Source organism: Electrona antarctica (assembly GCF_951216825.1).
Source record: "Electrona antarctica genome assembly, chromosome: 5".
NCBI lineage: Eukaryota > Metazoa > Chordata > Actinopteri > Myctophiformes > Myctophidae > Electrona > Electrona antarctica.
The window spans coordinates 45042401-45055376 of NC_136810.1; the positions used below are offsets into that span (position 1 = coordinate 45042401).

General features: G+C 43.4%; 2 protein-coding genes across 24 annotated transcripts in view; one reads left to right on the forward strand and one right to left on the reverse strand.

Annotated features, from left to right (window-relative positions):
* Nucleotides 1–1595: 1595 nt before the first annotated feature.
* Nucleotides 1596–7680, forward strand: setd6 (SET domain containing 6, protein lysine methyltransferase). Its single transcript, XM_079501656.1, has 9 exons — nucleotides 1596–1816; nucleotides 2085–2165; nucleotides 2738–2882; nucleotides 3455–3596; nucleotides 3812–4006; nucleotides 4111–4252; nucleotides 4777–4957; nucleotides 5251–5387; nucleotides 5765–7680. Exons 1-9 carry the CDS (start codon nucleotides 1790–1792, stop codon nucleotides 6110–6112), a joined length of 1398 nt encoding a protein of 465 aa, XP_079357782.1. The 5' UTR covers nucleotides 1596–1789; the 3' UTR covers nucleotides 6113–7680.
* cnot1 (CCR4-NOT transcription complex, subunit 1) overlaps nucleotides 6929–12976 on the reverse strand; it is a 43136-nt gene continuing 37088 nt past the window's right edge. For 14 of the 23 annotated variants that reach the window (XM_079501650.1, XM_079501652.1, XM_079501642.1 and 11 more), the window contains 7 exons: nucleotides 12607–12708; nucleotides 11853–12026; nucleotides 11247–11405; nucleotides 9938–10118; nucleotides 8933–9065; nucleotides 8403–8537; nucleotides 6929–7942 (listed from right to left, as the gene is read on the reverse strand). In XM_079501650.1, the coding sequence (XP_079357776.1) occupies nucleotides 7864–7942; nucleotides 8403–8537; nucleotides 8933–9065; nucleotides 9938–10118; nucleotides 11247–11405; nucleotides 11853–12026; nucleotides 12607–12708 (963 nt within the window). In that variant the 3' untranslated portion in view covers nucleotides 6929–7863. The remainder of the gene's footprint in view (nucleotides 7943–8402; nucleotides 8538–8932; nucleotides 9066–9937; nucleotides 10119–11246; nucleotides 11406–11852; nucleotides 12027–12606; nucleotides 12709–12976) is intronic. The other 9 variants (XM_079501644.1, XM_079501646.1, XM_079501636.1 and 6 more) reach the window with 1 other exon arrangement.

Consider the following 12976-nt stretch of genomic DNA (forward strand, 5'->3'; position numbering starts at 1 on the left):
TGTACTGTACTGTACTGTACTGTACTGTACTGTACTGTACTGTACTGTACAAGCCTCCTCTGTGAAAGCCTCCTCTGTGATTGTATTGTATTTTGTTCCACTGTTTGCATTGGCAATGTAAACGTATGTTTTCTCATGCCAATAAAGCCCTTTGAATTGTGTGTGTGTGTGTGTGTGTGTGTGTGTGTGTGTGTGTGTGTGTGTGTGTGTGTGTGTGTGTGTGTGTGTGTGTGTGTGTGTGGGGGGGGGGGGGGGGGAAATTTATGTCATCTTGTCCCCACACGTCTCATATTTGCCATCGACAATGAAAGGAGAAATTAGGTCAAATGTCTGCCAAACATGTGGCAACAGGCAACAGGCATTCTGTTTGGCCATGCAGTATGAGATGATTCATGATGATGTACAATGATAAGATCGCCCCGATCACTTCTTCACACGGGGTGTGATTTATTTATAGCCTATCACTGATAGCAGCTTACATACAGTGTCCTTGACTGGCTGATAATGCAGTAGGACAAAGGTAAAGGTGTGGTGAGGAAAACATTCCATCCACTGTACTGTACTGTGTATTTATTTACTGTAGCTGAACAGTATTTAATCCCAAAATGAATATGCTGGTCCATGTGATATGTGGCTTGTGCCTTGTTTTGCCACGGACATACAAAATGAGTGGACAATAATAATACCAAAAACACATAAATAGATAGCCCTGCCCCTGAATAACAGGTCTGTAACTCTGAGTGTTCAAATGGAACCAAACGGACCCGTAACCGTTTGGTTCCATTTGAACACGATTGTCCGTGTAGACCGTGTAGAAACGATTGTCCGTGTAGGCCTACAGACATGTTGGTGACCCCTGGATATGTGCTTTTGTGTTATTAAAATCACAGAGACAGTACCACTGCAGTTTAATATAACAGGCTAGACTTTATCCCTTTCTTTTCTTTGAACAAGTCAACCAGAACAAATGTAAAGATATCTAGGGCCCAATTCTTTATTTTTATCTGTATTACCTGTATCCTCTCACAAAAATAAAGGATTCAAAATGCTCTCATCTCTTCTTCTCTTTTCCTTTATTGTAATTGAAAAATGTAACAAAATACCTTGAACAAAATATGTGGTGGGAGGGGATGGCTGTCTATCTACTGTTTAACTGAGAAGATGACAGAAGTGTACAGGTCATCTACTTGATCAATCAGATTCAGAATTGGTCACTTGCCTTTACCTTTGTGTGTGGGTTATATGCAGGGAAAGAGTCTCAGAGAGAGAGAGAGAGAGAGAGAGATGGGAAAAATGCTGTCGATTTTTACTACAATGTTGCAATTCCAGTATCTATAACTGTAATAGCTTATTTTTGGTTTATCTCACACTTGCTTTGGCAGTGCAGGCTAAATGTTTCCCATGCCAATAAAGCCCATTTGAATCGAATTACATTTAATTGAGAGAGGGGGGTGTCTGTCTACTATACTCTATGGTCTACTCTAGTCTAGACCATAGACTGTACTATACACTCCGGTGCAGTAGGTGGCGATATAATTCCAAATTCAGAAAACAAGTTCCTCACATACAGTCAGGCAGCGGGGCGCATGCGTAGAGACCAGAGACTTGCCTCTCTTCTCTCTTCTCGTGTAGCATAGAAGTGTGTAAAATAAAACCCACATGTTACTGTAATTATGGACGTAGTTTAGTTGGCATAACGACACTTGAGTTCCATAACTCTGTTAGTTTGAGTTAGTATAAGTAAGGGCTGGCTAGTGTTCATCTCTTGGACTCACTAAATTATCACAAAATGGCAACAGCATCTAAAAGATTAAAGGTTAGAGTTTATTCTGTTTTACCCCCATGTAAGAAAGACCCAAAGCTTTGACTTTACGTGTGCATGTTTTGAAGTGAACGTGTTATTGTTATTATAGTTATAGCTGTCTAGCTGGCCATGGTTGCTTGCTGCTTGCTGTCTGAGTAGGAGACAATTCCTCTACATACACATAACCCTGTGTGTGTGTGTGTGTGTGTGTGTGTGTGTGTGTGTGTGTGTGTGTGTGTGTGTGTGTGCGTGTGTGCGTGTGTGCGTGTTCTGACTGTAGGTAGATGACAGTTCAGGGTTGGCGCCACTACAGAACTTCCTAAGTTGGTGTGACAGAGTCGGTCTGACACTCAGCAGTAAGGTACATGTTTCAGTAGCATGTAATGTCACTTTCTTCTGTCAACCTTTAGTCAGTCGATCAGTCTACATCTGTAAACTGCCAGGCTGTGTGCTCTTATTGTATACAGAGCTGTCTGCCAGGTGACACATTAAAGATGCCTGGAGAGCCGTGATGTATTATTTCTTTGACCCAGGGACTACCATTTGATGCGATTTAGCCTCTCAAATGCAAGACTGAGAATATTATGTTGTCGTTGGATACGATTTTGTCCACAATTCCATGCTTTATTGATGTTGGTACCATAGAGACAACAGGCAAACGTTGATCCGAATAACAATTATTCTACATTTTCTTCTTGTAAATTAACTAATGCAGATTTAACAATAATGTAACTCTTGAGAGTGTAAAATGAAACCAAATGCACCCCATTTTACTCTCTCAATAGTTAAAGCTCTATAAGGGTCCATTTGGTTACAAACTCTCCATCATTTAGCTGGGGACCACCTGGAACCCCCTCAAGGACCACTGGTTGAGTTGAGCTAGCTGCATGTGTTTTAAAGGTTACTGTCATCATCTCTCGTCTCACGCCTCAGGTGTACGTGAGTAAACAAGGAACCGTGGCAGAGTATGGCATGCTGGCCAAGGCGGACATAGAAGAGGGGGAGGTTCTGTTCACCATCCCCAGGTCTGCTCTCCTCCACCACGGAACCAGCAAGGTCTCTGCTCTACTTGATCAAAGTAAGTGTGTGTGTGTGTGTGTGTGTGTGTGTGTGCGTGCGTGCTTTACTACTGAACGTTTCTGCACTGCAAGGACAATAGATACTGCCAATTGTTGATTTTCTTGTAAATTGTCATTGTCCTATGCTTCATGTTTTGGCAGTTTTTGCACCAAATCCCATCCTGTAAGTCCTACTGGTGTAGGGATGGAGCTCGAAACCCGAGCCCATTACAAACTCGATAACACAGTCATTTATCGAGACCCAGGTATATAGGTTTTGGGCTTGGTCGAGCCTGTTATCAAGCATAGCGGCCTATGATGTCATGTCTAAACAAGCAAGACATTCATTTATTTTTAGATCGTTGTCAGCCACAAACTCTGTCACAAGTAACTGGACAATAAAAAATATACAGATTCTGTTCAGAATTTGTCGTCTCACGTCGTTCCACAAAATAATACAAAAAGCTCAGTAGTGAACTAGTGCTCAATAAGCAGGATCGATAAGGCACTCATTATCAATAAAAATGAACGAGCTCCATCCCTAGTTCTGAGTTCTCTGCTCCTGCTGTGTTTGTCCTGTTCTGTGTCCCAGACAAGGCCTGTCTAGAGAACTCCTCGGGCTGGGTTCCCCTGCTGCTGGCCCTGCTGTATGAGTACCGCTCCCCACAGTCCCACTGGGCTCCCTACCTCTCCCTCTGGACTGACTTCAGCACCGTGGACCAGCCTATGTTCTGGTGAGGGTCCCAAGAACCCCCCAATTGAAGCTTGCATCCATTTGTAAATATTGAAATTACACAACTGAATACAATTCAACAGACAAGTTACAAATAACCTTTAAGGTAGCACTTTACATTAAGGTCATATGTTGACCCAAAAAAAGGTTACTTTGCTGCTATCCTACCCCCAATATTCTTTTGATTTGTAACACCTCACACCTTTTCCTGCTCAGGCCCAAAGAGGAGAGGGACAGGCTGTTGAGGGGTACGGGTGTTCCAGAGGCTGTGGACAAAGACCTGGCCAACATCCAGAAGGAATACACAGACGTGGTCCTACCCTTCATCCGCAGACACCCTGACCTGTGGAACCCCGACACGCACACACTGGAGCTCTACACGCGGCTGGTGGCCTTTGTGATGGCCTACAGGTGAGAGAAGGCATGGGACATGGAGCATGCATATACACACACACACACACATGCATGCACGCGCACCTGTACTCATTCTCCCTGACCTTGTCCCTTCTCTGCAGCTTCCAAGAGCCCCTGGAAGAGGATGATGATGAAGAGGAGGAGGAGGAAGAGGAGAGGGCCCCCAACCCACCGATGATGGTCCCCATGGCTGACATGCTCAACCACGTGTCCAACCACAACGCCAACCTAGAGTACACACCAGTGAGTAGCATCAGACTGCTTTACTCTTAGGGCCCTATCTTGCGCCACCCCTTCTCCCTTATATCCCTACATTTATTTACCCATTGTTTTACTAGACAATCTACATTGTCGGCTAGTTGAACTATTTTAAAAGGTTTTTCAAAATAGTAAAAAATGGCAAATAAGTTTAGGGATAAGGGGCAGCGCAAGATTAAATTAAAAAGGCAACTGCCAAAAATGGCAGTTTTTAATTGAATAAAGGCGTTCCTCATTCTTTTACTTTGTGTGCCCGGATCCTTCTCTTTTTATCTATGTTTCATGACGTCCATAACAGTGTTAGATCTACATGTTTAATCCACTAGGTTTGTTTTTTAACATCGCTTGAAGCTACATGTCTAAACAGTTTGTGCTAATGTTATGAAAATAGCTGAACAGTTTCAATTAACACTCATTTTATTGTGTAGTATATCTCTATCTTCTATCTTCTATATGTTTGTCTAACTCGCAGGATTTTGATTATTCCCTTCTCTCTCTGTCTCGTTCAGGACAGGTTGAAGATGGTGTGTGTGCGTCCCATCCGTAAAGGGGAGGAGGTATTCAACACCTTTGGACAGATGGCCAACTGGCAGCTACTTCACATGTACGGCTTCACTGAGCCGTATCCCACCAACACCAACGACACAGCGGACATCCCCACAGCCCGCCTCTACGAAGTTGTCACTCAAGGTGATGCGCCAGCGCCACAATATCAACTGTCTAGCAAATGTACACACACACACACACACACGCACTTGACACCAGTGTGGTGACAGTCAGTACTCGCCACACTGGTCGGTACTAAAGAAATATCACCATTTACAGCATATATTCTCAGTGTAAGCTTTGCCATTGTAACAGTTTCTATTGCTAAAGGGTGGACCAGGTCTCAACAGTTAAGCTCTCTCCACTCCATCCTCCCATTCTGTCTACTGCCTTTCGTACCACCCCTCAACCCCTCTTGTCTCTCTGTATGTTCCCAGGCGTTCAGTCTGACTGGGACCAGCAGCTGCTGGAAGACAAGTGGAAGACGCTGTGTGAGATGATGGGAGAGACCAGGGCCTTCATATTCAGCAGACAGGGCTGTCTCACGGAGACCGAGCTTCATACCACGCTTAGGGTAACAACTAGAACAGTGGCTGTGTGCATTCCGTAACTTATATAAACTGTAAACCACACAAATCTGCCACAGGAAAAAAAAGAAATGCCCTGGGCAGATTTGTCTGGCACTCCTCAATTACATTTCGCTCACCCCAGAGTTGTGGGTGACTAATCACTTTTTAGATGTGGCGTTGGAATCTCTTTGTAACCGCCCCTTGGAAATAAATCTTCCACCTATTAGTCTGGCCATGCCAGGCTATAACATACTGCACACTGTTATCACGTTATGCATTATATTTTGCTGGAATGTAAAGATTGGCACTTAGAGGCCCAAGTATAATTGCACTACAGCTCCCTTGTGTACATGTGTTCCTTACGTCCTCTCTCCAATCTCAGGTGCTTTGCATGTCGAAGGAGGAGTTCTGTGATTTCAGAGAGAATGAGGGATGGGAGGAGGAAGAGGACGATGACGACGATGATAAGATCTCCCAGGCTTTCTCCAGCGATGGTCTCCCCGGCCTAAAGGCGCCATGGCGGAGGCTGATTCACCAAGTGGCCCGCCTCACTCTGGAGTCTTACGGAGAGGGGAAGCGAGAGGGACGGCTCATAGACGGTGACCAAGCACTGATTGAGGACAAGGCCTCGCTCGCACAACTCAACAGCCGGCAGCAGAGGGCGCTGCAGGTGCGCTATGGCCAGAAGAGCATCCTGTACAAACTGATGGAGCGCACCACCAGCATCTGAATCCAGGCACACAGACAGCAGAGAAGACCACAGACATCTTTTTGCCTGCTCGTTGACTAAACATCCATATCTTACAGCATCCGTCATCTATTTTTGAGGGGCGCGCCTATATACAGCTTTGTCATAACTCGTCACATTTGCCACTGACAATGAAAGGAGAATTTGTCATGTCTGAGAAAATCGGGTTTTAGTGCCAACAAACATTAAATGCCATTGACATTACAATGAAAGGAGAATTTACATTGTGTCCAATAAGAGCGCCCCTCACTTCACACTGGTGTGATTTTCAGCATTCCTATTCTGGTGTGAACGTTCAGCGAATAGCATATTTCCAAGCTCAATGTGGTTTGTTGATTTGTTTGTTTTGCTTAATTATCACCTGATTATGACATGGGATAGGGACAAAAGGTAAGGCACTGGCGAAAAATTCGAAAATAGAACTTTACTCTTTTGAATAACCGATCTACAAGCTCACAACCTGTCGATGTAGATCGGCTAGTTGAACTTTTTCAAAATAGTGAAAAATGGCAAATACGTTTAGGGTTGTATGGGTTAGAATTGAATCAAATCCAAAACAATTCTTCACTTTGGTGTATCGACTAAATAAAGCTGCCCCTTGTGTTTCTATGTGGCACAGAATACAATCTCTAGACTAGCTTGTTTTAAACAATTCAAACTAAAAATATATTTCACAGGTTCCTTCTAAGGGTGGAAATTAATTTAAGATGAATTGTCAGTTTTTTTTATCTTTTTTTACACAAGCATCAAATAATGTTTATTGTTTTTAAGTGTCCCTAATAAACAAGAAAAGACAGATGCAGTTCAATTGTTTAATGTGTTATGTATGTATGCATACTGCAGTTAAGTAGCAAGAACTAAAGGCAACTACAAAGGACTACAAAATACAACACACGGACCAATACATTTACAAAACATTCAAAATCCTTACAAAAAGGGCTGTATTGGTCCTCCTTTTTTGTTGTTCTGCAATTTGGATCTTTGTACAAACTTTGAACATACAACTTCACCATCTTCAACTTTTTCCACAAATTGTACAAGTGCCAGGGAGAGAGGCCTTCTGAGCCAGTTTCAAACAGGCGCACCCACCCACCGTCGACAACTGTCTCCGACAACCGCGCACACACCGCACCCCCCCCATACACACAAGGAGTGGATCATTCCCCCAGCTTTCTTCCCACTTGGAGAGAAGGGGGGGAAAAAAACAAAAAAGCAGGCAGATTTATTCTTAAATCCTACACCATTTAGCTTCTGAATGCCCCCCAAAAAATAAGGTCTGAGGAAAAAAAATAGATCTTGTGAGGGAGGGAGGCAAACGAGGGACTTTGGTAGTGAGTGAAAATATGTTTACATGTAAATCTGTCTTTACATGTCATGTTACATTTTTATGGAACACATTCTTTCCACTTATCTAGTCTAGCTCTCCCCTCCCTTTTTTCCCAATATTTACAGCAAAGCATCAAAAATTATATTAAACAGCAAGTCCAAAACCCTCTCTTCGTCTCTGTATTCAGCCCCAAGTGGGGGGAAAAAACAAAACAAAAATCAAACTTAGATCCATGAGCAGTAGTCCTTGTGTCCACATTTAGAATGAGCGCCATTGCCAGTTTGTCCAGTGCCAGCAGTACGAGGGTTGGGTTGGGGGGGGGAGGGGAGCCGTGTGTGGGGTGGGTCAGCCCCTGCATCTCTCCCATATAGGCCACACGCTATACGCTAGCTGCCCGGTGCCCAGACTAGCTGGCACCAGTACCTTCCATCACCTGCTGGGCCTGCTTCTGTCCCATGCAGCACTGGGCTACAGACTGGAACAGCCTGAGAGAGAGGGGGGAGGCACAGAACATGTATACGTTCTATTACTGCACTTCAAACTCCCAAAACAAGAAGATCAATGAGAGTGCATGATGATGTCTCACACGCATTTCTTATTAATCCATTTAGACCTGAGGCCGATTCTTAGTGTCAAGGACCCCCAGAATTATCTGTGTTTGGCTGCTTCCCCCCCAGAAGCAAAGATTTGAGTTAAAAATATTCGTTCTGCAATAATATATATTCAATTATTTGAGCCACATTCACGATTTTTCAAAAATAGCAGATCTACTAGCTCGTAGCGTGGCACTCGGTGCCGCGCTATGAGCTTGTAGATCTGCTATTTTTCAATAGCTAAAGTATAACATAATGTTTAAAACACCAAAAGGGGTTCCCGCCCAGGAACCGGGCGGTGTAGTGAGCGGTGAAGTATGAATGAAAGTCGCAAAAGTTGTGCAGAACCTACTTTTCAATCTCGGGGGCACAGTGCACAAAATCATGGCTCCAGAACTTGAAGGCAGGATTCTTGATCAACTCGATGAAGGTGATGAGGAGTCCCCATGGGTGTGGCCTGTTCACTATCAGCCTCTCCAACAGAACCCTGGAGACACGGACACGCCATTCAATTCAATGGGCTTCATTGGCATGAGAATACATACATTTACATTGCCAGAGCAAAAGATGGACACACACACAGAGAATGACCACAATGTCCAGCCCCACTGGACATTTAACCCCTAACTGCTCCAACCATGAGTGCTCTTCATAACCACCTGAGCAGCCACCAGCTGGTTGAAGATGAAACTGGGACTACAACAGGTCTCGCTTACCTACAGGGAGGCTTTAGTTTACCACCATTGCCGATGGAACTTGTAAGTACAAACATTAAACAAAACTATGTCTATAGGCTCAAAGCGGTTACATTTGCGATTACACAGACATCATATATACTTACATGACAAAGCAAAGTGTAACTGAGTAAAAGCTCTGTCTCACCTGGTGATCTGCTCCTGAATAGCTTCAGTGTTTGCCTCTGCAAACAGGTAAAGCATGGTGCAGCTGAAGTAGTGGGTGTGGCTGTTGGGGTAGCGCAGCTGATTGGCTATTGCATTCAGGAACAGGTAACGCCCTGGAGAAATACAAAGCAAGCCAACCAATCAGAATGTCAAGACATATTCTGTTATATTGTGTTGAAGTATAACCGTCTTTTAACCAACTAGAGCGGTGCCCATGGGGCCTCTACAGCGGCACTGGCCTACTTGGAACGATGCAAGTTGGAAATGAATGCCCCACCCAGTCTGTGCCCCTTTTATGCCCAAATATGGAGTCTATGCAGAGTAGACGTCAGAATGATGTCAGAACAGGCCAGATCCATATATGGACCCTGGGCAGAGGCCTTTTTGGGGCGGTTCTGGACAACCGTGGGTCCGATCGTCCAGACACCCCCTGTGGTGGTGTGGAACGCACGTGTCGAATTTGAAGTCGGTGGGGCGAACGGTTCTCGAGTTACGTGGATTACAGACAGACAGACGTACAGAGACTTGCATTACACAGAGGTGCATTTATAGAGCGTCGCAGTCCCGCCCCCTTTCATGACGACGCCAGGCCCAGGAAATGAATCCCAATGCATTTTTCCCATAGACATTTCAAAACGTATTTATTTAAAGACCTTTTAAGCGTCGTACGAAGCCAACTCGAGTCGTGACAAATCATGACAACAAACACAATATTTTGGACCAAACAAATAATTACAAAGAGGAAAAACATCAAATAAAGTGTTGTAACCTGCCGTTTTTTTCTACTTTCTAATTCTTTGTTTGGCCCAAAACATTGTGTTTATTGTCATGATTTGTCACGACAAGAGTTGGCTTTGTCCGCGGCGTAAACGTCTTTAAATAAATACTTTCTGAAAAGTCTGAGGAAAATGAACGGGTCTCTCGAGGGGGCGGGACTGCGACGCTCTATAGATATAAGATGATCCATCAGTGAAATGCTTCCTACCCTCCGTGTCCAGGTCCACAGCTAGGTTCTGGAAGATGTCCATGTGAGCAGAGTGTGTGATGGTGCTCATGGAGGGAGTGCTGCCCTTGTTGTGGATGTGAGCGATGGCCTGCGTCCCCACGTACAGCACCAGAGCGTTGATGAGCTGGATGTTGTAGCGGTTCCCTGGGTCCTGGGAAACCTGCGGGTGCACAACGACCAGGTCAACCTTCACGCAGGAAGATGTGTGTGATGATGGACACCAAGTGGATTTTACATCATGTATGTTCTTCCTTGCAGTTTACTTGGCCGACGACTTTTATTTAATTTGTCCATCACTGTGATGACATGCACTCATGTCCTTGGCTACAAAGTACGCGAAAGATGGTGTATCATCTTTGTATCTGATCTATCTGTATCAGGGCCCAATCCTGAGCGCAGTCTGCTTCAAGCACTGTAGGGGAGTAGGAAGACCACCTCCAAATAGTGCAGATGTACTAGTTATTGTTTCACATCTCGATACAGGTTAAAAATAAAAATGCTTGCTTCATTAAAATAAGTCCTGGATTGTCACTTTAAATCTAAACTACTTTCTGTCTCATGTAGCACAACACTTTCCTACTGGTTATGTGGAGTGCTCTCCAAACTATCCAGAGTTCTCAATTCATTCAGTGATTTTGTTTTATTTACCATTTGAGGAGCATTTCTTTCTTGAGCATTTAGCAACCGGTGCAATTCTAGAGGCTATAAGTGCTTTGCAAAACTATCCGACCCCCCTTTGTCTATAAAGCACCAGACTTTTCTTATATCATGTCAAATAAGAACTGTGTTCCAAAAATAAACAAATGATCCCAGAGGTGTTACTCATATGGATATGAAGAATCAACAGACTGAGAAATCACTAATGTGACTGCCGCCAGAAACAGACTAACAAATAGTGTTCATTTTTTCAGAATAATTTGATTTAGTCTTAGTCTTTTGAATAACACACCATTTAGTCTTAGTTATATTTAGGCTTCTGATAAACCATAGTCTTTTAGTCTTAAATGCAATGTTAATTTAGCCAGAAAAGATTTAGTCTTAGTCTAAGTCCTATTTAGTCTTAGTCTAAGTCCTATTTAGTCTTATGAAAAACCGTAGTCTTAGTCAACAAAATGAAAATGAACACATCAAATAAGAAAACGATACAGACACCCCTCCAATATCGCAGAGACAGTTCGTTTAGCACAATGCTTATATGAGATGATTTTAAGAAACCCATAGATACTTCCGGGTACCAGCAGGGGGATGAGCAGCACATTGGTGCTCTCGTCTCATTGGCGTTGCTTACTTGCTTTACCTGCAGGTTGCTGCGCAGCTCGGAGAGGAAGGTGACTGGCGAGCGTGTCTTCAGATAGGAGTCCAGGTCCTTCTTGAACTGGGAGGGCATGACTCCAGTGAAGTTGGTGAGGATACGGGGAGCGATGTTGATCTCACTCAGCATGTCCACCTGAAGACAAAAGAAAACCACCACATCAGACCCATACACATGTCTTCTTTTACAAATAGAACACAGCTGACATGTACCATACATATCTGCCTAGTATGTGACGACAGAAATGATTGCTGCTATAAATTATTTTGTTCATTACAACTTAAGTACAGGGGAATCTGTTGGAAAAGTGGCAGAAAAATAGAATGTATTGTTATTTTATAATGTGCATAATAAACATTTAATAAAGCGAGCAAGTCTTTTTTTCTGCCAGTTTTCCTTTTGTTCATTACAACCAACAGTATCAGCTGGAGTAAGCATGGCAAGGTTCGTGTGCATGTTGTCAGTGATGGGTGGGTCAGGTGCAAAGATATGGAAGTGGGAAGAAAGCGGATATCTTGAGGGTGTTTTGGCCCAAGAGATGGACGACAGCAAGTTTATGCCTTTACGTGTGCATCCGTCTACCTTCAGGTTGGGCGTAAAGGGGTCGGGCAGCCTCATGTTGCGTGGGAAGGCACTGAGGATGAGGTTGCGGAGCTGGATGCAGTTGGGCGGGATGACGTCGCAGAAACCATAGTGGTAGTCGCACAGGAACTCTGGGAAGTCGTGCAGCAGCACCAGGAGGACACGCAGGGTGCCCTGAGGAGGAGAAGCAAGGTGGGTAGATAGAATACTTTATTGGCAGTTTAAGAAAATTACAGAAAATGACATCATTTTAAAAAACACCAAATGGACAAAAAAAGCCTTCGCTTGTTTCCATTATGGTCCACTTTGTAACATGAAACTATACACAAACATACTGTACAAACAAAACAAGTAAGCATGGCATTGGTCAAGGTCGCATCGTCAGAGGTTTGGAGATCGATTGTAGATCGAAGTGACACCATCGCACAAGGGAGTATAAGGGAATATAAATTAATTTCCTTTTTCTTCTGTGCAACGATGAGGGTCTATACATTTGATAGAAGTATTGGTATTTCACTACTGGACAGAAGGTCTCAAAGAAATCTCAAAGATGTTTTCTTCTTTCCAGTTAATGGAACCTTTTCTTTTTAAATTTACAAGCATATTCATATTTCAGCTATGCTGTTCTCTGAGGTAAATAAATGAACAAGGATATTCATATTTCAGCTATGCTGTTCTCTGAGGTAAATAAATGAACAAGGATATTCATATTACAGCTATGCTAAATAAATGAACAGCGGGAGAAGTGAAATACCTTGTAGAGGATTTGCATAGGTTTGTTGAGTTCTACATTCCTTAGGAAGGGTGCCAGGTACTTAAAGAGATCGATGAGCAGCTGCGCATACATGGGCCAACCCTAGAAGAGAAGAGAAGAGAGAAACATCGGTATGGAATTGGAGCATACCTACTTTCAAACTGGAGTCCACAATTTGGGAAAAGTTATTTGAATGCTAATTAATAAACTACCAAAAGTAAAAACCATGTTATCCATATATCTGTAGGTATGACAATGTATGCAGGTGCAAGAAAAAGATAGGACATCAGCACACTGTTCTTGTTCCCAAATAAAACAAATTTGTTTTAGTACAACATTTATACCTGAATGCTTTGCTGGGTACATTAAT

Bases quoted from the DNA above. Each gene is read 5' to 3' on its own strand.
- setd6 (XM_079501656.1), top strand. From the start codon at position 1,790: ATGGCAACAGCATCTAAAAGATTAAAG. The intron at 2,883-3,454 runs GTAAGTGTGTGT...TCTGTGTCCCAG, and splicing joins CTCTGCTCTACTTGATCAAA to ACAAGGCCTGTCTAGAGAAC. The intron at 4,007-4,110 runs GTGAGAGAAGGC...CCTTCTCTGCAG, and splicing joins GCCTTTGTGATGGCCTACAG to CTTCCAAGAGCCCCTGGAAG.